The following is a 24,344-nucleotide window of genomic DNA, read 5'->3' on the forward strand; positions in this document are numbered from 1 at the left end:
GGTGCTTAATATGGAATTGTGTAGGATGAGCACAACCCTGAGTATCTGCTTTTTTGTTCTGAGCCAGTTTGGTCTTGTGGCTGGTGGACTGGTTTTGGATCGAGGAAGCCCAGGTTAAAACCTCATCACAGCCAATGGGTTCATTGGATGGCCTTGTGAGAGTCAAAATCTCAAGAGAATTGTTGGATGCCTTTAATTCTTCTAAAGTTCAAATGCTTAAAGCATTTTAAAACAATGGTGTATATCTACAAAATACTGGTAGAATCCCTCCCTTTGTGATGATGGAGGGGATTCACAACATTCCAAATTCTTCCTTGGTGTTGACACCAAATTTATTGAACTGTATAAAGCATTAAAAAGCTGGACTGGGATGGTTTTCTTCCCCCCTTTAAAAGGTAGGAAATAAGTAATTAAAGGAGGGGGCCAGAAATAAAGTAGGCATGGATCAATTTGGCACCATGGGAAACTTTGGTTGTTACGATAATCCCTAGGGCCCTTGACAACCTTGAGGATTGTACAGTCATACCTCTATTTAAGTATGCCTCGGTTTGAGTATTTTCAGTTTAAGTACTCCGCAGACCTGTCTGGAACGGATTAATCCACTTTCCATTACTTTCAATGGGAAAGTTCACTTCAGGTTAAGTACGCTTCAGTTTAAGTACAGACTTCCGGAACCAATTGTGTTTGTAAACCGAGGTACCACTGTACATTGATTGGTGCATGTCATATCATCAGGCTACATGGACCAGAATTGTGGGGTGCAGGGAACCCATTCCAGCATACAGATAATGAGTTTCCAAATGTGTGTGGGCATGTGTGTTGCAGTAAAATGCTAAGAACAAAATTTCCTAATCTTTGCTAATGGTTCAGCTAAAAAGTAGCAAGGGTTAGATTAATTTCAAGTCTGGCATAATTCATTTTGAATTATTGTTTCTTACCTTCACAAGTAGAAGATGGCCAAGTGCTGCTCTTGCAAATGTGCTGTATAGCTTGGCTGCTAGACTTCCAGATACATGACTATATGAAAGCTGACTGTAGTTATTTCCCCACTGTTGAGATTATTCTCTCCCACAAAAGAGGGAGCATCACTTCTTTCAAACACCCAAGTTTCCTGCTCGCCAAACAGATGAAACCCATCAGTTGAGGGAGGGGTTGTATGAGTGAAAATCCAGTTTATAACTGGATCCAGTTTCAGAAACCCAGTTCCTGGCAGTGCAAAACTGGATCCAGTGGCCTCACTCAACTTCTTGAGAAAAGTTTTCAAGCCAAAATGCATCCGACACAGTAGAGGAGGAAGATGACAATGATGGTGCCGCAACACCTTTTGGCATAGTCCAATATGGTGACGAGGATGTTAAATACAAACTTGAAATGTCGGCATCGCTTTCATCTTCAATACCTTTATGAATTATAATGTCGTTACCAATGTCTGAGCCCACGGTAAATGTGTAGGTTTTCCTTTCAAAGATGTGCCAGTCTTTAGAGATCCACTTGGCTTGCTTTGAAGTTTCGAAAGAAAGTGATGGTACAGCTTTGACATTAGGAAAAGCATCGGCATGTACAGTTCTGTGGGCATGTATAGTTCTGTTGGCATGTACAGTTCTGTTGGCATGTTCAGTTCTTTTGGCATGTTCAGTTCTTTTGGCATGTTCAGTTCTGTTGGCATGTTCAGTTCTGTTGGCATGTTCAGTTCTGTTGGCATGCTCAGTTCTGTTGGCATGCTCAGTTCTGTTGGCATGTTCAGTTCTGTTGGCATGTTCAGTTCTGTTGGCATGCTCAGTTCTGTTGGCATGTTCAGTTCTGTTGACATGTTCAGTTCTGTTGGCATGTTCAGTTCTGTTGGCATGCTCAGTTCTGTTGGCATGCTCAGTTCTGTTGGCATGTTCAGTTCTGTTGGCATGTTCAGTTCTGTTGGCATGTTCAGTTCTGTTAACAGGAACCTCAGTCACTTCAGTTTTAGTATAGATCTCATCACTACCAAAGCTGACAACATGGCCCCCACCAGTAGGCTCCTCGTCGTCACTAACATGACAGCCACAATCATACTCTTCAGAGTCTTCACTGCTCGACCAAGCTTCTTCACTGGTGTAACCTGACGTCCTAAAATGTAGACAACACAGGGAGTCTTGAAAAGTAGTAATGCTGTAAGGATTGCTTCTATTTGATTCATAGAGGGCAGATCTTAAAGAAGTGCTCTGGCCACAGATAAATATACTTGTGGGATTTAGTAACTCAGGAAGGGGTTGCAATTCAGTGACAGAACATAGCTTTGCAAGCAGAACGGTCTCAGGTTCAATGAAAAACCTCTTCCCTCTTCTGGGGGTCTTCTTGCAAAAGAGCTTTCAGATAATCCCTGTGATGCACTTTGAAGTCCCAACAATTGGGGCTTCAAAGTGCAGCATTACCTGATGCCATTGTGATGTCAGTTGATTGGATGACCTGCTGGGGGGTTGGGAGATAAGGATTTATTCCACTGGCCAGAAAAGGTTCCTCACATTTTGTATAGATAGACCAGAGGCATGCCTCAATATATGTCAGCTTCCCCTGTTGCTATACGTTTCCTGTTTGGCCTAGATTATTGCTATCATATTACCAATCAACATATCTGACTTATCAACACCCTCCTGTATTTTTAAAATAAAGCAACTGGCCCTCTACTCCCAGCACTTCTGGCTTCCATGCTGTGTTTCCTCCACCTCTTTTGTAACATACCATGTTTCTCCAAAAATAAGGCACCGTCTTATATTTATTTTTCCTTAAAAAAACACAGTGGCTTATTTTCAGGATATGGCTTATTTTCGGAGAACACGGTAACATTGCAAGCTCCTTGGAGATGGGGGAAATTGTGTATAATAATTGTATGCATTAAGTTACTAGGCTAGAACAGCCTATTAAATATAAATTATGTGCTTGGGAAAAGCTAGTGCTCTGCTACTTCAAGGTCTGCAAACAGTACTTAGGTGGATTTTGATGTCAAACTGTTGTGGTGGAGACCTCTTTACTGGTTAATTTTATAGGGTGTGGGTGTTGGCAAAGAAGACACTTGCATTGGTGACAGCCATCAGATGAAACACTACAGCTCATCCTTCTGGTAGCTCCCAGGACTACCGGCCCCTCTTTCTCATCCTAATAGCTTGGGTTAGAATACCCCTTTCTTCCATCCCTTATTTCCTCAAGTCCTGGAATTAGGAGGAGGAAGAGCAAGAACAAGAAGCTTCTGCTAAATGCTACTGGGGACTCTGTTCATTTCACTGAACGGAATTATCCCAGTTTATAGAATAACTTACTCCATGTGATCCTGAATGTTCATTTTTACAAAACACCACTCCATTGTGTGGTATGTGTTTTCCAATTTCTTTTGCTGATTACCAAGTGAAAGTTTCACAACTGAGCAATGCTGCTGCTTCCCTTACACCAGGGGTGGCCAACTCCCAGGAGACTGTGATCTACTTTCAGAATTAAAATCTGGCGGTGATCTGCCCCCATTTTTTTGGGTTCGGCTCAAAGTTGTTGAGCTTTTTTTAGGGAGAAGGAAAGGGGGGTGACCAGATTTGGTAACCTTTTTGGGGGGAGCACTGCCCAAATACTTTTCTTACGGGGGACAACAGAAACTTTTAGAGCTTTTGGGAGAGAGTTGCATAAAAGCACTCACAAAACTGTACACCGCACAAACTCCTTTACCCACTCCATTAACCTACCTATCAAGATTTCTTAAAAAAATACATGCCTTCATCCATTGTTAGTGTGAAACCTGCATCACCATTTTGGTAACCAACTGTTCGATATCAGGCGAGTACTGTGTCAGGGCCAGCTGCAGGAAATCCTTAAGGTGCTCATCTGTCATGTTTGAACGTTGCTCTCTCTCTCTCTCTCTTTCTCCCCCACCCCCTCAGCTAGGGGAACCCACCCACCTCTCTCTCTCTCTCTCGCTAGCTGGCTCCCAGTGGCTCATAGGGACAGGGGGGAAATCCCTCTGTGAGTCGCGGCTCCCACTTTCCTCCCATGCACGCAAACTCTCACACACCCCTCCCTTTCTGCCGACATGAGGGAGGAGGAGCCGGGGAGCTCTAGGCAGGCAAGAGGGACAGGGAGCAATCCAGCCATTCTGTGCAACGCACTAACGCAGTCACACACATACTGGTAAGCTCAGTATCGGGAAGAGGGAAGGAGCTCTCCCTGCAATTGCTCAGGGTTATTGAGCTTTTTTGTGGGGGAGAGACAAGAGTTCTTGAGGGTTTTTTTTAGGGGGAGAGCTCTTTCTTTTCTTTTAGGCTGGCGATCACTAAGGAACCCACAATCTACCCGCGATCTACCAGAAACGTCCTGGGGATCTACTGGTAGATCCCGATCTACCTGTTGGCCATGCCTGCCTTACACCATCTAATTACTGGCTCATTTTTAGTTGTTCCAAAGTGAGGGTTGGGACCTTTCTTCAGCCAGATGCCCACCTTCCCTTCTGGGCAACCAAACACCTGAGGGCTGCTTGCTACTGATGGAGGAGGGCCAGAGGTGGTGCTGCTAGCTAGCTAGCTAGCTAGCTAGCTAGCTATGTTTGTTTGTTTGTTTGTTTATTTCCACCCTTCATCATAAGATCTCAGGATATAAAATACAGGATAAAAACAGGATTTGCAAGTAAATAACCTATGGTTTCTTACCTTACTAGGTCAGCTCCCTTTCTTTCAGGTATGTTGTTGATGGCAGTTTCCCATCGGACTGGTAATTTCATAAATTCCCTGTAAACTTGGATCTGCAGAACTGTCCCAATGAGAGTGGTGTGCAGAAGCTGCCTTAGCTCTCGTAGTGTCCACCCTAGGACATTAGCATGCCCAATTTTAATCAGGATGTCACCTGGAAGGAAAAGAAAGCTATTAATCATAGAATCATAGAGTTGGAAGAGACCACAAGGGCCATCCACTCCAGCCCCCTGCCAAGCAGGAAACACCATCAAAGCATTTCTGACAGATGGCTGTCAAGCCTCCGCTTAAAGACCTCCAAAGGAGGAGACTCCACCACACTCCTTGGCAGCAAATTCCACTGCCGAACAGCTCTTATTGTCAGGAAGTTCTTCCTAATGTTTAGGTGGAATATTCTTTCTTGTAGCTTGAATCCATTGCTCCGTGTCCGCTTCTCTGGAGCAGCCGTTCCTCATAAGGCATTGTTTCCAGGCCTTTGACCAGTTTGGTTGCCCTCCTCTGGACACGTTCCAGCTTGTCAGTATCCTTCTTGAACTGTGGTGCCCAAAACTGGACACAGTATTCAAGGTGAGGTCTGACCAGAGTGGAATATAGTGGTACTATTACTTCCCTTGATCTAGATGCTATACTCCTATTGATGCAGCCCAGAATTGCAATGGCTTTTTTAGCTGCTGCATCACACTGTTGACTCATGTCAAGTTTGTGGTCTACCAAGACTCCTAGATCCTTTTCACATGTACTGCTCTCAAGCCAGGTGTCACCCATCCTGTATTTGTGCCTTTCATTTTTATTTTTATTTTGCCCAAGTGTAGCACTTTACATTTCTCCCTGTTAAAATTCATCTTGTTTGCTTTGGCCCAGTTGTCTAATCTGTTAAGGTCATTTTGAAGTGTGATCCTGTCCTCTGGGGTATTAGCCACCCCTCCCAATTTGGTGTCATCTGCTCAGGATGCCCTCAAGCCCATCATCCAAGTCATTGATAAAGATGTTGAATAAGACTGGGCCCAAGACAGAACCCTGTGCCACCCCACTAGTCACTTCTCTCCAGGATGAAGAGGAGCCATTGATGAGCACCCTTTGGGTTCGGTCAGTCAGCCAGTTACAAATCCACTGAATGTTAGCATTGTCTAGCCCGCATTTTACCAGCTTTTTTTCAAGAATATCATGGGGCACCTTGTCAAAGGCCTTGCTGAAATCAAGATAGGCTATATCCACAGCATTCCCTTCATCTACCAGGCTTGTAATTCTGTCAAATAATGAGATCAGATTAGTCTGACATGACCTATTTTTCAGAAACCCATGCTGACTTTTAGTGATCACAGCATTCCTTTCTAGGTGCTCACAGACTGTTTGCTTAATGATCTGCTCTAGAATCTTTCCTGGTATTGATGTCAGGCTGACTGGACGGTAATTGTTTGGGTCCTCTCTTTTTCCCCTTTTGAAAATAGGGACAACATTTGCCCTCCTCCAGTCTGCTGGGACTTTGCCTGTTCTCCAGGAATTCTCAAAGATTACTGCCAGTGGTTCTGAAATCACCTCTGCCAGTTCTTTTAATACTCTTGGGTGTAGTTCATCTGGCCCTGGAGACTTGAATACATCTAAACTAGCCAAGTATTCTTGTACTGTACTACCTCCTTACTTGTTCGGGGCTGTGTTTCCCCTGCTGAATAATCTGCTCCATATTCTTCAGGTCGGGCATTGTTTTCTTTTTTGGAGAAGACTGAGGCAAAGAAGGTATTGAGGAGTTCTGCCCTTTCTCTGTCCCCTGTTCGCATTTCACCATCTTCTCCTCTAGGTGACCCCAGTGTTTCCTTGTCTTCCTTTTGCTACGGACATACCCATAAAAGCCCTTTTTGTTGCTTTTAACCTCTCTAGCAAGCTTGAGATCATTCTGTGCTTTAGCTTTTCTGACTTTGTCTCTACACATGCTGGCTATTTGTGTGAATTCCTCTCTGGTGGTTTCCCCCTTTTTCCATTTTTTGTACATATCCCTTTTAAATCTTAACTCAGTTAAAAGTTCTTTAGATAGCCACCCTGGCTTCTTTAGGCACCTTCCATGTTTCCGTCTCATTGGTATTGCCTGAAGTTGTGCTTTTAATATCTCCCTTTTAACAAACTCCCAACCATCATGAACTCCCTTCCCTTTTAGTATTTCTGTCCATGTTCGACCTTATGCTCTTGGCTGAGTTTGACATCCAACAAATATCAGGATAGTTGAAATCCCCCATTACTACTATCTCACTTCCTTTTGAATGCTTGGTCATCTCTTCTAGGAAGACTTCATCTGTGACCTCAGTTTGGCTTGGGGATCTATAGTAAACTCCTACAATGAGATCACTGTTATTTTTCTCTCCCTTAATTTTGACCCAGATACTCTCAATATGGCTTTGAAGTTTTAAATCCTGGATCTCTTCACAGGTATACACATCCCTGATGTATAACGCCACTCCTCCTCCTTTCCTGTTTGGTCTATTTATCCAAAATAGATTGTATCCCTCTATTACTACATTCCAATCATGAGACTCATCCCGCCAGGTTTCAGTGATGCCTATTATGTCGTATTTAGTTTGCTGTACCAAGAGCTCAAGTTCATCTTGTTTATTTCCCATGCTCTGTGCATTAGTATACAGACATTGAAGACCATTGATCATTCCCCCATGTCTCTTATTTAAGGATTTTTTCCTCCCACCACTAAGTCTGTGTGCTGTTTGCTCCATTAGTTTGAGAAAAGTTGTTTGCAGAATGCACTATTGGCTTGCTTAACCTGGTAGTTCCTACATCTAGTGCTTTTTTCTCTCTGGAGGTTCTCAAGGGCACACATTACCAGCATCTCCCCACCCCCTCCAATATTAAGTATAACAACATAATGGTGAGTACCGGCACCATTTTTTCTTTTTAATAAAATAAATCCCATCTCTTTGATGGGTGGTGCTGGTCCCACTCAGTATAGACTTGTTGAAATTAATAGTTACGACTAATTTGGGTCTAATGCAACAAGCAGTGGAAGAGAGGGAATTCCATGAGAGAAGAGAGAATTCCATGAGAGAAGTGGAAGAGAGGGAATTCCATGAGGGAATTCCTTTGCTGCTGTAAAAGCTCTTTCTGTTCCTACTACATACCAGCCATGCATCCCCCAGGTTTGAGGTTGTTTCCACCTGCTTACCTGGTTGGAGTTTCCCATCTCTTTCTGCTGCACTTTTCTCTACCAGGCTTGAGATCTGGAGGTAGGGCCCGTTCTGAATGAGGATTAAGCCTAATCCCTGCTCTCCCATTTGGATATTTGTCTTCACAGTGGCACTTAAAGTATGTTCAGAGCTATCCATATCTGAAGACTCTTCATCTAAATAAGAAAGAAAGCAATCCACTATTGTTTGCACCTGCAAAAGCTTCTGGTCGGACATACTGCTTTGTTAGTGCATGCCCCCTAGCTTCTTGCTGAAGTCCTGTGACTTTTCATACCAAAAATGTTCTGGAGTGCGGGTCCTCCCCCCATTTTTGTTGCCCGATGGTTCATATGTGCCCCTCCAAGTGATCTTCTTCTTCTTCTTCTTCTTCTTCTTCTTCTTCTTCTTCTTCTTCTTCTTCTTCTTCTTCTTCTTCTTCTTCTTCTTCTTCTTCCTCTTCTTCTTCGGTGATCACTTGTAGCCGAGTAAGATTGTGGGGAAACATTAAAGGACAACTGCTAAAACAGAATGGTGGATAGGTGGTCCAGTGTAAAACCCTGAGCAATGCAACATGTCGGTGATTAAATACTAGTATTTCATCAATGACATGTTGCGGAATGCACTCCCAACTCTCCTTCCGCCAACCCCAACCCCCCATCATTCTGGAGGGGTCCATACTCTAACCCAGGCTTCCTCAACCTCGGCCCTCCAGATGTTTTTGGCCTCCCATGATCCCTAACTAGCAGGACCAGTGGTCAGGGATGATGGGAATTGCAGTCTCAAAACATCTGGAGGGCCAAGGTTGAGGAAGCCTGGTCTAACCACTGTATAAGTTTCATGCAAGCAAATCAGAATGAACGCTGAATAAACTGGTTGCCTGGCAGAGCCTCTAGTCACTGCAGTAGCTCTTTGATTCTGGTGATCCACCCACTGTTGGATCAGGCAGAAGATCCAATTAGTCCAGTCTCGAGTTTTCCACAATGCTCAAACATATGCCTTTGGTAGGGCTGTCATACTTCTGGAATTTCTCAGACATAGCCCTTGTAAACAGCGTCTAGGCAGAAATTGCTTAAATGCCCGGGGAAATCTGAATGTATGGCAACCCATGTCAGAAGTGTGGATTTTGGCAAATTTCATTAATAGAGCTCAAGAACTTTTGTGTCCAGATTTTCACTTTTTGAAATATGGCAACCCTACCTACCTTTGGGAAGCTTACAGGGAGGGGGCATACTAGCAACAGCCTCCCCCCACCAACTAAAAACTGGTATCTAGTGGTAGGGTGTCAAAAAGTGAGCCAGCAGTAAATCACACCGTTCAAATTTGGCGTTAACTCTTGGCTGAGTGCCAGGCCAAATAAACACAGGAGTCATCTCCAGTAGGTCTTACCCCATGAATCAGTGGCTGATACTGAAAGTCCTTGCCTCCCCCCAGTCATCTAAGACCCCTCCTCTCCAGGGCTTTGCCTCAAGCAATCGGAGACTGTGTTTGCATGCAGCCTATCACTGCTCCACCTGTTTCAACCCTCTTCTGATTCTGGGAAATGGAGGTGGGGGAGGGGAGCTGATTGCAACAGGAGGGGGAGATACCCATGACTCTTCACCAACCTGACTAATCTCTGCATCTTGGTCTCCCTTCTCCCACCCTTCCGCTTCAGCTTCTGTCTCTGAACTTCTCTCCGCCACAGACTCTCCCAGCTCACTAAACCCTGTTGCCTCTTCAGCTTTCAATATCACCTCCTCGCAGTCTTCTCCCTTTTCTCCCTCTGACTACTCATTGTTTTTCCATCACCACTCCCCAGCCTCTGAGTCTTCTTCCTTCGGTGGTTCCCCAGTTGGTTCTTCCCACCATTCCTCTGCGTCCAACCAGTATTGCACACAGAAGATCATTGTTTCAGTCCCTGGCATCTCTAGGTAGGGCTAGGAAATATTCCCTCTCTGAAACCATGAGAACCATCAGTGCTAACAATCCTGTGATAGATGGACCATTGGTATACGGCAGCTTCCAATGTTCCTATGGTCAACTACTTTTGAGCATCCTGCCTAACAGCTGCGGATAACTCTATCCTCCATTAATTTGTCTAATTCCCATTTTAAACTAAGCCTTAGAGCACCCCAACATCTGGTGACAGTGAGTACCAGCAATTAATCTTGCACTGTGTGAAGAAATCCTTTCTTTTGTCTGTATTGAACCTGCCACACTCACCTGTGTCCCAGTCGCTGTAATCATCAGAGTCTGTTGATAAAGATTCTTCTTCATCTGCTAAGGAAGAGAATTTGGACATGTTGCAAAGCTCATGCGGCCTAACCCTCTCAGCCAGGTGCGGGAGAACATTTAGCCCTCCAGATGTTGCTGAACCACAACTTGCACCAGTACCAGCAAGCATGACCAATGGGACAGGGAGGATGAGAGTTCTACTCTGCAACACCTGAAGGACCAAAGGTTGCTCTGAGCACCTGCTCCAAGGATACAATTCTCTGTACCTTAATGGGCTCCAAGACCCAGCTCCCAAAACTTAAGCTCAGAGTTATAAGTAACAGGGCAAATCAATTTCGTTCCAGATGTATTTATTTCCAAGGGTTAGGAACCAAAGAACTGTGCGAGATATGCTAAGATTCAAAAGACTTTCCCCATGAAGCATTGGAGACTGCTGTTGGAGAAATGTGAGCCCCAAAAGCCCCATTGGGCATACTGGAATTAGTTGCACAGTTCTTTGGATCCTGGCCACGATACCTGTCTATCAACATCTGAGTGATTCATTTAGGAAAACAAGGAGTGTTCATGGAACTACGGAGCTGGAAGGGATCCCAAGGATTGATTGTCCAGTTCAGGCATCCCCAAACTTTGGCCCTCCAGATGTTTTGGACTACAATTCCCATCTTCCCCGACCACTGGTCCGGTTAGCTAGGGATCATGGGAGTTGTAGGCCAAAACATCTGGAGGGCCGCAGTTTGGGGATGCCTGGTCCAGTTCAACCCCCTGCTATATAATAATAATAATAATAATAATAATAATAATAATAATAATATTATTTATACCCCGCCCATCTGGCCGGGTTCCCCCAGCCACTCTGGACGGCTTCCAACAAAATACTAAAATACAGAAATCCATCAAACATTAAAAGCTTCCCTAAACAGGGCTGCCTTGAGATGCCTTCTAAAGGTCTGGTAATTGTTGTTCTCTTTGACCTCTAGTGGGAGGGCATTCCACAGGGTGGGTGCCACTACCGAGAAGGCCCTCTGCCTGGTTCCCTGTAACTTGGCTTCTCGCAGCGAGGGAACTGCCAGAAGGCCCTCGGCTGTGGACCTCAGTGTCCGGGCAGAACGATGGGGTGGAGACGCTCCTTCAGGTATACTGGACCGAGGCCATTTAGGGCTTTAAAGGTCAACACCAACACTTTGAATTGTGCTCGGAGACGTACTAGAATCCCTAGCAGATAGCCACCCAACCACTATTTAAAAACCTCCAATGAAGGAGAGTCCATCACCTCCAAGGTTATCAATTCCATTGACCCACAGCTCTTACTGTCACAATGTTATTCCTAATGTTTAGTTGGAATCTCCTATCTTTAGATTTGAATACAGTGGTACCTCGGGTTAAGAACTTAATTCGTTCTGGAGGTCCGTTCTTAACCTGAAACTGTTCTTAACCTGAGGTACCACTTTAGCTAATGGGGCCTCCTGCTGCTGCTGCTGCGTTGCCACCGCCACACAAATTATGTTCTCATCCTGAAGTAAAGTTCTTAACCTGAGGTACTATTTCTGGGTTAGCAGAGTCTGTAACCTGAAGCGTCTTGTAACCCAAGGTACCACTGTACATTGGTTCAGGTCCTATCCTCTGGAGGGGCAGCAAACAAACTTACTTCACCCTCCATGTGATAGCCCTTCAGATATTTGAAGATGGCTTTCCTATCACTTCTTTTTTCCAAGCTAAACATACCCAACTCTCTCACCCATTCCAGACCCTTAATCACCTTGGTTGCCCTCCTCTGCACATGTTGCAGCTTGTCAATATCCTTCTTAAACCATGGTGTCCAGAACTGGACACAGGATCCCAGGTACGGCCTGTGTCGAGATGCAAACCCATAATTCATGGAGCCAAGAGGACTGTATAGCTCGGACAATGTGGTCACAGTCCAGTGCCATCTCAGTGTCACAGGGACAATCTCAACAGTTTCCATCAAAGAACTGCTGGCATTAATGAGAGCAGAATGCATACACACCTTACATTTAAAGCACATGGCTCCCCCCCCCCCGAGAATATTGGGAACTATGGTTTACTTTTTACAGAACTAGATTGCCCAGCATACTTAACAAACTACAGTTCCCACGTTTCTTTGTGGGAGGTCATGTGTTTTAAATGCGCTTTGTGTTTACAGATATTTAGAGGAACCTCAAACAAATTCTGGTGTCGTGATTACCTGGTGGGAAATATGTCGCACTTTTGAAAGACAATTTTTTTTTGACCGATGGTCTTCTGACAGACGGCCGTCTGACAGATGGTCTTCTGAAGGATGGTCGTCTGATGGATGGTCGTCTGACAGATGCTCTTCTGGCGGATGACCTTCGTCTGATGAATGACCCTTTTCTGTCAAATGAAGTTCTCATGTCGGACAACCGTCTTCTGGCAGATGATCTCCTTCTGGCAGATGACCTCCTTCTTTCATATGACGTTTGTCGCATAGATGGCCTTCTTTCATAAGATGAACCTCTTCTACCAGAAAACCTCTGGTGGTCCATGTTGACAAAGCCTCCGTGGATTCTCTGTGTAGCCAAAGACGGTCAGAGAAATGCCTCTGGAATGCCTTTTGGGAAGAGACCACCAGCCTACAGTGTCATGTGAAGGGAGAACACTACGGTAGGCAAGGTGATTTTTATGCCTAGTAACAGTTTAGAATACTAGCACTGTGGAGTTCCAAGATTCTTGGAATCTCCAATGAACATAAGAACATAAGAGCAAGCAGGGTCAGGCAAAAGACCCATCTAATCCAGCATCCTGTTCTCATAGTGGCCAACTAAATGCCTGTGGGAAACCCAGAAGCAGGATCTGAGCACACAAGAACTCTCCTCTCCTGTTGTTCCCAGCAACTGACATTCGGAAACACCTGTGGAGGTGGAGCATAGTCATCATGATTAATAGCCATCAATAGCCCTCTCTTCCATGAATTTGTCCGATCCTCTTTTAAAGTCATCTGAGTTGCTGGCCATCACTGCCTCCTGAGAGAGCAAGGTCCATAGTTTTACTATGCACTACATGAAGAACTTTCTTTCATCTGTACTGAATCTTCCGACATTCAGCTTTATTGGATGTCCACAAGTTCTAGACATGTTGCAGGGCAATGCAGAAGTAATCCAAAATGTGCTTTTCAGGAGCAAAAACAATGCAATAGAAAAACTAAATAAGCGTAATATTGGATTGTGTGTGGACTACTGTACGTAGAAAAATCAAGTACTCAGGCTGCATATACATTGTACCTTTAAAGCACCTTTGAAGCACACCCTCAAATAATTATGGGCACTGTAGTTTGTTGAGGGTTGCTGTGAATTGCAGCTCTGAGTGGTAGACTATAGTGCCTAGAATTCTTTGTGCAGGGAAATGTGCTTCAAAGGTGTGTACGCTGGACCAGTCTCCATAGATTCTAGAATAAAATGTTGTGTGTACACAGCCTAAGTAGCAACAATACTTAGGGCCTTTAGCAGAGGGTTTACTTATCACTTGCTACCAGATTAAAAAACAACCTGAAGATGCCAAGAACTGAGCTGTGGATATTCAGCTACTAACACCTGTCTTCTGCTACTGAGCAAGGGTTTTCCCCCATGGTACTTTCCAAAGCCTGGCTCTGAAAGTGACATTCGCTGGAGTGGGGTGGACAAGAATAACTTTGAAGAGCGGAGCATGCCTGAGGAAAAATTAGTGGGTGCAGGATGGGTTGAGCACCCCTTTTACTGATTGTCCTGTGTGAGCGCCTCTCCTTCCTGTTTGCTCAGATAATGTGTTGTTCTGTCCTATGTTCCACTGCACTTACTTCCAGGTAATTCTGTGCAGAGCTGCAGCTTGAATATGGCACTTTTATACCTTGCAGTTTATGCAGAAGGGTCTAAAAATAAGCTGGATAGACAGTCTGCAGCTGAAATGTCACCTGGCAATTAGGTTTCCTTGCACCAGTGTTATGGGTGTGTATTTCTAGTTGCCCATTGAAAGGAAGGGGTGTTGCTATGGCTAAAAATATTTTTAGAATCCATACAACTCTGTGGCTTTGGAGTTGCTAGACTTGGCAGTCTAGAATACCAATCATTGGCCAAGCATCCTACACCCTTGGTTGCAAGTGGCCCAGATTTAGATTTCTGGTTACTTGTAAAAGAACAGTAAAATATAGTTAGCAAATTCCTTACACACACTCTTGATCTTAGGTATTGTTCTCTCTGAGGTGGAAAATATATGGCTGCACCATTTCATACTGTATTAGGTGGCCTGCCTTGTCCAGGAAGCTCAGGTGGCAGCTGGCAAGGGTCTCATACCCCCTCCCCTCGTTCTATCCTCACAACAGCCCTGTGAGGTAGGACAGGTTAAGAGGTAGCTAATGGGGATTTGAACGTGGCTCTCCAGCACCCATAAAAATCCTTAGTACGCAAGCAGTAGTATAATAATAGCGCAACTTTCCTTTCCCTTTTTCTCAATTAAATCTCCCTCAGTAAAAATATATTTATTTATTTAAATCAGCTAGCCCCGCCCCCTTCCTCAACGCTTCCCCGTCGCCGAGCCCCGCCCCTAAGAGAGCCTCAGCCCCGCCCCGCCCTTTAGCGCCGCCCCTCACGTGCTCGCGCAGCATTTCATCTCTAAAACCCCGCCCCTTCACCCTGTAGGAAGCCCCGCCCTTGAAGCCTGCCCTCTCCGCTCTAAGCCCCGCCCAATCCTCTTGCCGCCGCCGCCGTCTCCTTAGCAGGCCCCGCCCCGTCTGGAACAAAGTGTGAAAGGCGCGGGGAGAGATGAGGACGAGGGCGTGAGCTTTAGCTTCCGGGTTGCGCGGAGGCTGCTCGGGTTTTGCTTCCGGCGCTGTCCCGAGTCGGGACGCGGGCGGGGGGGCCGAGCCCGCTCCTGTGGCAGCGGCGGCGGGGTGACGGCGAGAGCGTCTGCTGCGGATCGCGGAGCCGGAAGGCGAGCCGAGCCATGGAGCCGCGGCTGTGAGGAGCCCCCGGCCCGGGCCCCGCTCTTGGGAAGCCGGGCCGAGGCCGGAGCCGGAGGACATGGACAAACTGACCATCATCTCAGGATGCCTCTTTCTGGCCGCCGACATCTTCGCTATCGCCAGCCTGGCGAACCCGGACTGGATCAACACCGGCGAGTCCGCGGGTGGGTCAAAGCACGGAAGGACGAGGCAGGACGGCCGGCGGGGCTCGAGGGCTGGGAGGAGGAGGTGGGAGGGCAGGACGGGGTCTGCTCGGGGCAGCAGCCTGGAGGGGTAAACGCTGCAGCCGCTTTGGCGAGGGATGGGTGGCTCTGCAGGGAGCCGGAGGGGTCGAACCCAAGGCTCCTAAGCGGCTGGCTGCTGCAGGGACTGAGGTGCTGCTCTCTGCGTGGTCTGTTTGTGTTTTGGAAGAAGAATGGGGTGGTGGTGGTGCGAAGTGCATTGGGAAGGAGCAGGGTGGGGGGCTGGATCCAGGTCTCCCCACGAGGTCGGTTGTTGTGGAAATCGGGGCATCTAGACATTCACCGTGACCGGAGACTGTTCTTGTGTTTGGGGACAGGAGCAGTTCGGGGTTGGGGGCAAGTGTCGTGGCGGGGGACTCCAGCTCCCCAAGCAGTTGGCCACGGTGGGAACCAACGTGCTGGACTCTATGGGCATTTGGCTTGTTTGTGTTTTGGAAGCAGAAGAAGAGCAGGATGCGAAATACTGGGGCGGGCGGAGGAGGTGTCCATCTGGCCAGATCTTGCTCTCAGAAACATACCGGTAACCTTTTCCTAGGGTGATTCTTCATAGAAAATTGCTGATTGCTGTCTTGCCTGTTGGTGATTTTGTTAAGTACTTTCATCATCCCTGTGGAAAAGAGGGATGAAACACTACCAAATAAAATCTGAGATTGGAGGCTTTAAGCTGGGAAGTCGAGGGAATCAGTGGTGCTGCTGTGGTTAAATAGAACTTCCAGGTCCAGAGGCAGTATGCCAATGAATATAGAGTACTGGGGTCAACTTTAGATGCGGTCCGTTACCTTCATGCCTTGCTTATTGGGTTTCCAGAGGCATCTGCCAGCAAATGATATTGGACTAGCTGAACCAGATCCGGCATAGCTCTTCTTGTACAGTATTTGGGAACAGAGAAATAACTCCTCACCCCTTACCACCCAGAGTCATCAAGCCATTTCCTTGGAAGGGTAGGAGATGCAGTAAACCCTGTTGGGGGAAACCACTGATGGAGTGGTCAAATATATGAGGGAGGGGTTTGATCACCAAATGAGAGAATGTATGGGTGAAGGATGAAGCAATTTCATTGTTACAGTTTCTACTGCATCCTTGTGGCTTTGAGGACTTTGGCTGCAGTCAGTTAGCAAGGCCCAGAGGTTATCAAGTCTAATCCTCTGTCTGAAGATAGGTCCATCATGACACTAGCCCTCTCCAGTTATCCAACATCTAGACTGCGTTCAGCTGCAGCTGAAAATCAGGTATTGTGTAGAATGTGAGTTTACTGAAAATAAATATAATGTTCCACAGTTCGTTGTTAATGGAAGGTTCTGCCTCGTAATGTGTTTGAGAAATGAATGTGCAGTCCTGGCATGGCATCTGTGATAATTTACAGAAAAGTAGGAAAACAATTATCTTAACAGCTTGGAAGGGCTGCACATCAGATAAGTGATGAAAGGCAGATGTCACTGGTACCAACACTGGCGAATTATGCGAGTATAAATTGTGTTTAGGCTTGCTATTTAGTCCTTCAAAAATTGGTGTATGCTCCTTGCATGTGATGGCACACTAGGCTTGCACAGATAACATCATTTTTAAAGGATCAGGGGAATGAAAATTGCAAACTAGCATCACTCTAGGGGGTGCTCTATCCCAGGCATCCCCAAACTTTGGCCCTGCAGATGTTTTGGCCTACAACTTCCATGATCCCTAGCTAAGAGGACCAGTGGTCAGGGATGATGGGAATTGTAGTCAAAAACATCTGGAGGTTTGGGGATGCCTGCTCTATCCATAAAGGACAGTCACTCTGAGCCGTTCCTTGAGATGTGGCAGGTGCAAACAGGGCTGAACGTAGTGGTTTGGATCCAGAGTTTGTGTGAATGGAAACTGCTTGGGCAACAAAAGTTTCCTTCACTATGCATCCCCTGAAAAATGTTCTTTCGTGAGGTTCCGCTGGGCTTCCCTGAATTTTTTGGAGTACAGTATGGTGTGTGGGAAGAAAATTGGACAGAGACTGCACAAGCACAGAGATAGGCAATGTTGTTGGACTATAATTCCCATCTGCCACAGTAAAAGTGGTCAATGGCCAGAGATGAATGGAATTGTAGTCCCAACAATGTATGGAGGGCATTGCATTGACTACTTCTTCATAAAAAGAGATACTCTGGCTTGAGTAACTTTGGTTTGGAGAGCCTAGAGTTCTTGAAACTTTTTTTAAAAAAACACATTATATTGCCCTGATAGGGAGTGAAACCCAGAGGGGAATAGACAAGGGAAATGCATTACTAGAGAAAGAGAAGTTGAACCTGAAATAAAGGTGTTTTGTGTGTGTGTTGGATAGCAAAAACTATCTCAACTGTGGTCAGACAGCATATGGGTCATCTTTAGACATGTACTTGCATATTTGACCCTGAAGAAATAAGGGCTAGTCTGTCATCTCTTAATTGTACAGTGGTACCTCGGTTTATGAACACAATTGGTTCCAGAAGTCTGTTCATAATCTGAAGCGAACTTTCCCATTGAAAGTAATGGAAAGTGGATTAATCTGTTCCAGACGGTCTGCGGAGTACTTAAACTGAAGCGTTCATAAACTGAAGCGAACTTTCCCATTGAAAGTGGATTAATCCGTTCCAGGCGGGTCCGCGGAGTACTCAACCTGAAGCGTACTTAACCCGAAGCATGGGTGTAATTGGTTCCGGAAGTCTGTTCATAAACTGAAGCATTCATAAACTGAAGCGAACTTTCCCATTGAAAGTAATGGAAAGTGAATTAATCCGTTCCAGATGGGTCCGTGGCGTTCGTAAACCGAAAATTCATAAACCGAGGTGTTCATAAACCAAGGTTCCACTGTACTAAAGCAGATACATTGTTATGGTGAGAGATATTGCTGAAGGAATTGATCCTGCCCGCCCCCCCCTTCAGCTTGATGAATCTGAATTGGATCACTAATTGCTTTGTAAATGTGATAATGAGTAGCAGCCACTTGAGGCTATACTGGGATGTCAGCATAGGTTTCATTGGTGCTGGTGTTTAGTTTTTCTGATCCAACTGTAAATGCTAACCTTTTTGTGTGTGGGTGAACTTCCTGAAATAAGGACGCAAATTGCAGTGCTAGAGGGTACAACAACCAGAATAGATTTAATTAATGCCATGGAGTTCACCGTGTTGACATGCAGTTAAGTCTACCTGATACCACAGGCTTACTGTAGTCCTCTGGGACATTTTATCCTCCTTTTGTCTTATTTCTGACAGTCTTAGTTTTATGACAGCAAGTAGCAGTATTTCCTTGGCGTGCTGATGTTTGTGAATCTTGGTAAGTGCTGAGAAAAGGTTTTTTAATTCCAACAATCAGCTAATGAAAGTGTTAAGCACCCCCACCCCATTAGTCAGTTCCTTTTAACAGGGTCGGGCTTGTGGGAGACTGGAAGGCCTTCCAATGATTGTGTGTTCTTTGGAAGCTGAAAGTAGCCTTCTGACAAAGACAGATGACAACTCAATGTTGTATGTATGTGCCCGCATGATCAATGTGTATAGGATGATTTACAAATTTACTCAGATCAACTTAGAATCTTATATTTGATCCATGGGAAAAGGCACTGTGAAATGGAGATGAGAGAAGCTGGGAACTACTGCAACCATTTAGTAAATCTGGACATTTAGTAAATCTGGTTATTTTTCTTCCCTTTGCTTAAGTTTTCTTCTGAACTCTGCTTTGGAACTGCAAAATTTCAGCGTAGGGTTATGCTTCACACATTCTTTAAAAGACAGTGAGTCTCTGAAGTAGATGGTTGCAATTTGATTGTGTGTTTGTTGTTCCAGTTACATCGTCCCCTGTCCTCCAGACCTCTGTTATCTTTTTCATAGTTTCTTCACTTGATTTGTCAGTTCCATCAGGGCCTAAATAAACCGAGCACAACATACAGTGACCTTCTGGTCCTCAAAAGTGCTGTGAAAGCACAGAGACCATTCCATCATTATGAGAGTAAATTCACGGATTTGGGTCTCCTTACCTTTTGAGGATGGGTGTTGCAAACCAAGATGGTTAGCAATGAGGCAGTCACTGGGGACTGGAGCATGTATGGCCGCAGGCATATTAATTCACTCTCTGCAGGAGCTGGATTGCATTTTTAAAAATGCATCAAGGATGTCTCTTACATTGTGTGCTAATATAATGTTATTGGCCTTCATGTTTTTCCTGAAGTTTAATGCCAGTATACTTCACTGTAGACGTGATTGTTTATTTAAATATTTTCATTTAGTCACTTTTCAATAATATATAGTTTTTCCGCTTTCTTTGAGGCCTCCCTCTGGCAACAGCAGTTGTTTTCTACTCCTTTGCTTGCTCACAAGGATGCGGTAAATAAAAACTTGGTGGCGTTTGTAGCATTATTTGACATGACTGTCCTAAATAACCAGCCATTGTTTTTCTTGGCAAATAAATAAATCACCGGTTGGGTAATTTTTTTGTGGAGCCTGCAAAAGTCAGGTATCTTGTTCTGTTTCTGTATGACAATGGTCGCACGCTGCTTTTGACGTATACATTTCCACTGGGCACTGTTCAGCCATTGGATAGAATGCACGCAAACAGCAGCATGATTTAATTTCATAGCGACCTAAAATTGGGCTACTGTATTTCCAGTGAAATTGAAGGCACCTGAAAAGTGGCCCTATCTGGGGAATTCCCTGAGAATCCCTGCAATGGTCCGGAAGAGTTGCTGTTCTTTGTTTAGATCACGGGTGTCAAACTCAAGGCCCGGGGGCCAAATCCGGCCCGCCAGACCTTGTCATGTGGCCCGCCGAGCGCCCCAGCCAGCGGGACCCAGCAGCAGGACCTTGCTGCTGAAGTGCCGCACTGACAAAGCGCCGACAAACAGCTGGGGCCTGGGGGGGGGGTAGAAAGGCGGCCGGAGCAGCGCTGCGTGGAGCGCCCCAAGCCACAGCAGGAGAAGGAAGAGGCAGCTTGCCAGGTCAGCGCCCAGCAGCGCCGCACGGAGAGTCCCGAGCCTCTGCGACGCAGCAGTGCTCTGTAGCACTTTGAATCCTCCTCCTCCTGCCACGGCTCGGCGCCTGGAAACGGCTGCTGCTGCTGCTGCTGAAGCACAGACAAAGCACCCAGCAGCGCCACATGGAGGAGGAGGAGGATTCAAAGTGCTACAGAGCACTGCTGCGTCCCAGAGGCTCGGCACTCCGTATGGTGCTGCTGGGCACCGACCGACAAACCGCCTCCTCCTCCTCTTGCCTCACCTCCTCCTCCTCCTGCTGCGGCTCAGCCTCATGAACGTGAGCTCAGCAGCGGCTCAGCCTCATGGACGTGCAACTCTGAGGCTTTACGCACGTCTGCTAAGACGGACACCCGCTGCCTCACGCTGCACGGGAAATACTTTTTGCCCCTGGGTCCCTTCGCGCTCTTTTCTGCCGCTGAATCAAGGCGGCGACCCCCCCTTCCCTTTCTTTCTTCCTCTCTCTCGTTCTTATTCTTTCTTTCCCTCTCCTTCCTTCCTTCTTTATCTCTGTCTTCTCTCCGTCTTTCTTTTTCTTTCCTTCTTTTTTTCTTTCCTTCTTTATTCCCTTCCTTCTTTCCTACTCTTCTTTCTCTCCCCTCTTTCCTTCCTCTCTCCCTCCTGCTCCCTCTTTTCTTCCTTCCTTCCTTCCTTCCTTCCTTCCTTCCTTCCTTCCTTCCGTCCTTCCCATCTTTCTTCCTCTCCCTCATTCTTATTCTTTCTTTCCCTCTCTACTTCCTTCTTTCTCCCTTTCCGTCTTCTCTCCCTCTTTCTTTTTCTTTCCTTCTTTATTCCCTTCCTTCTTTCCTACTCTTCTTTCTCTCCCCTCTTTCCTTCCTTCCTCTCTCCCTCCCACTCCCTCCTTCCTTCCTTCCTTCCTTCCTTCCTTCCTTCCGTTCTTCCCATCTTTCTTCCTCTCCCTCATTCTTATTCTTTCTTTCCCTCTCTACTTCCTTCCTTCTTTCTCCCTTTCCGTCTTTTCTCCCTCTTTCTTTTTCTTTCCTTCTTTATTCCCTTCCTTTTCCTACTCTTCTTTCTCTCCCCTCTTTCCTTCCTTCCTCTTTCCCTCCCACTCCCTCTTTTCTTCCTTCCTTCCTCCCTCCCTCCCCTCCTCTCCCCTTCCCTCCCCTCCCTCTCCCTCTCCTCAGAAACATAGGATGCTGCTTTATACTTCTGGCCCTTAAACCCTGGAACCAGGAGAGCAGCTCCAGTGAGTCAACCTCAGCCAGTCCCTTTGGTGAAGGGTGGTGGCTTACTGGCAGAACATCTGTCCTGCATGCAGAAGGACCCCAGCATCTCCAGGTACCAGTAGCTCTGCAAAGCTCCTGCATGAAACCCTAGCGAGCCTCCACCACCCAGTGCAGTTACCAAAAATCATTTTTCAATAAATTGTACAATAATTGTACATTTGAATATCTACTTGCCATTATTCTGACTATGTTTCTGCTTTCAGAGCTAGTTATTACTTACATTATTACAAAAAAAACAGTAATAATTGAATGCAGTGACAATAATTTATGATAATAAAGAGTGGACACATAGTCCTACAGATACAACCGGCCCTTTGAGGGTGACCAAACTGCTGATGCGGCCCCCGATGAATTTGAGTTTGACACCCCTGGTTTAGATGAAACAAATGTACACCCCTTTTCAGCTGCCATTAATGGCTCTTCAAAGTAGTTCACAATAACACAACCAAATGTGTTTGTGAGGCCCTCACAATGACTGTTCCCATGAAGTGTATCCAAGAAGCATGTCCAAGTTGTTTGTGAATATTGTTCTGCTGCCCAGAGAGAATTCCCAGGAAGAGAGAGTAACGGAATCTGTTCTTGGTCCTGGGAGGCTGATGTTCACCTGAGTCCTCTCTCCACTCCTTCTGGCTGCTGTTAGTCAGATCAGGGATGAGGAACCTGTGCTCCTCCAGATATTCTTGGAATCCCAACTCCCATTATCTGCTGGCATGACCAATGATTCCAGTTTATGGGAGTTCTGGTCCAAAAGCATTTGGAGCGCCATGGGTTATCCCCCCCCCCCAATCAGCCAGAGGAGGGTCTGCTAAATAGACACTGTAAAAGAAAGCAAGTTTTTCAGGTTAAACATTCTCCCTTGTTTGTACTGTACTTCTTTGCTAGTCATTAAATATCAATTTATTGGCGCTGTGGTCTAAACCACAGAGCCTAGGGCTTGCCGATCAGAAGGTCGGCGGTTCGAATCCCCGCGATGGGGTGAGCTCCCATTGCTCGGTCCCTGCTCCTGCCAACCTAGCAGTTCGAAAGCACGTCAAAGTGCAAGTCCGTATATTCCGGCGTATAAGACGACTGGGCGTATAAGACGACCCCCAACTTTTCCAGTTAAAATATAGAGTTTGGGATATACTTGCCGTATAAGAAATACGACCCAGCGTATAAGACGACCCCTGACTTTTGAGAAGATTTCCCTAGGTTAAAAAGTAGTCTTATACGCAGGAATATACAGTAGATAAATAGGTACCGCTCCAGCGGGAAGGTAAACAGCGTTTCCGTGTGCTGCTCTGGTTCGCCAGAAGCGGCTTTGTCATGCTGGCCACATGGCCTGGAAGCTGTATGCCGGCTCCCTCGGCCAATAACGCGAGATGAGCACCGCAACCCCAGAGTCGTCTGCGACTGGACCTAATGGTCAGGGGTCCATTTACCTTTAAATATCAATTAATTTGATGCTTTGGCTGCACTTTACGAACCTTGCTCTGTTGTGTTTTTAAAACGTGTTACAAAGGTGCTAAATATCCTTTGTAACCTTAGCAAATCTTAAGCTTCCACTGATTTTTCTCAAGCTCTGTACTGTTTAGTTGGCATTTTGGTGAACTTTGGTTTAGTTTGGTATTTTCCTCTTTCAGTCCTAAAGAGAGATAAAATTAATAGTCTTGACAGCAGAAGACACCGCAGCATATGAAAAGAACACTTCATACTCTTGCTTTGATACTGAGTGGACATCTGGTATGTTTCTGCTAAAGTGGCACAGTAAAGATTTTAAAGTGTGCCTTTGTTCCAGTGGTAAATACTGTTGCATCTGGATTTAAAATGTGTGGTTTTAATACTCTGTTAACAAATTGTATTTGTATTTGCATGCAGCTCTTTTACCAATTGTTTCCCAGTTGGGTAGATAAGCAACAGAAACTCTGAATAAAAAAAAACGCAGTAAGAACAGTAATTAAAAACAGTGGATTGAAACTTTTAGCTTTTTTTGGATCCTGTAAACCAGGGGTCAGCAAACTTTTTCAGCAGGGGGCCGGTCCACTGTCCCTCAGACCTTGTGGGGGGGGGCAGACTATATTTTGAAAAAAAAAATGAACGAATTCCTATGTCCCACAAAATAACCCAGAGATGCATTTGAAATAAAAGCACACATTCTACTCATGTAAAAACACCAGGCAGGCCCCACAAATAACCCAGAGATGCATTTTGAATAAAAAGACACATTCTATTCATGTAAAAACATGCTGATTCCCGGACCGTCCGCGGGCCGGATTTAGAAGGCGATTGGGCTGCATCCGGCCCCCCGGCCTTAGTTTGGGGACCCCTGCTGTAAACAAAGGATGGGAAGCCTGTGGTCTTCCAGATACTCCCACAATCTCAGACAATCCCAGACAATTGGCGATGCAGGCAGGGGCTGGTGGGGGGCAGGAGTCCAAAAGCACCTGATGGGCCACAGATTGGAGCATGAACAGGGGCCCTCAAACATGCTCCCTGCGTCATCAGATTACATTTTAATCTGAGGAGAGTGTGCCTCAGTGTGCAGACTGACAAAATGGGAAAAGGCTTGCTTTTGACTAGGCTTTCAACATACTACTTTAAAGAAGTGAGACTTCAGTGCTTCTGAAGCTCAGCAAAACTGCAGGGAATGAGACAAGTAGTTTAAATAATGCAGACTGCCACTATGGAAAAAGATAGCTCATGGAACGCTAGATCTAGTTTCTTTGTTATTTCTGAACCAAATGAAGAATCTTTCTCTAAATCTACATGAAACTATTTAGGCTGCAATCTGATGTGCATTTATCTTTGAACTAAGCTCCACTGAATGCAAAGGGGGGGTGCCTTTCTCAGCACTTTTTCCTGGAG

General features: G+C 45.8%; 2 protein-coding genes across 2 annotated transcripts in view; one reads left to right on the plus strand and one right to left on the minus strand.

Moving 5' to 3' along the window:
* Positions 1-1,235: 1,235 nt before the first annotated feature.
* On the minus strand, positions 1,236-12,594 carry PDZD9 (PDZ domain containing 9). Its single transcript, XM_088656968.1, has 6 exons — positions 12,276-12,594; positions 10,061-10,117; positions 7,858-8,034; positions 4,656-4,848; positions 1,919-2,100; positions 1,236-1,558 (listed from the first exon to the last, which is right to left on the minus strand). Exons 1-6 carry the CDS (start codon positions 12,592-12,594, stop codon positions 1,236-1,238), a joined length of 1,251 nt encoding a protein of 416 aa, XP_088513094.1.
* A 2,282-nt stretch (positions 12,595-14,876) lies between these two features.
* Positions 14,877-24,344, plus strand: part of MOSMO (modulator of smoothened) — a 47,497-nt gene continuing 38,029 nt past the window's right edge. The window contains exon 1 of the mRNA XM_035130789.3: positions 14,877-15,205. Within this exon, the coding sequence (XP_034986680.1) occupies positions 15,100-15,205 (106 nt within the window). The 5' untranslated portion in view covers positions 14,877-15,099. The remainder of the gene's footprint in view (positions 15,206-24,344) is intronic.

The sequence above is a fragment of the Zootoca vivipara genome, chromosome 13, assembly GCF_965207765.1.
Source record: "Zootoca vivipara chromosome 13, rZooViv2.hap1.1, whole genome shotgun sequence".
Taxonomy (NCBI): domain Eukaryota; kingdom Metazoa; phylum Chordata; class Lepidosauria; order Squamata; family Lacertidae; genus Zootoca; species Zootoca vivipara.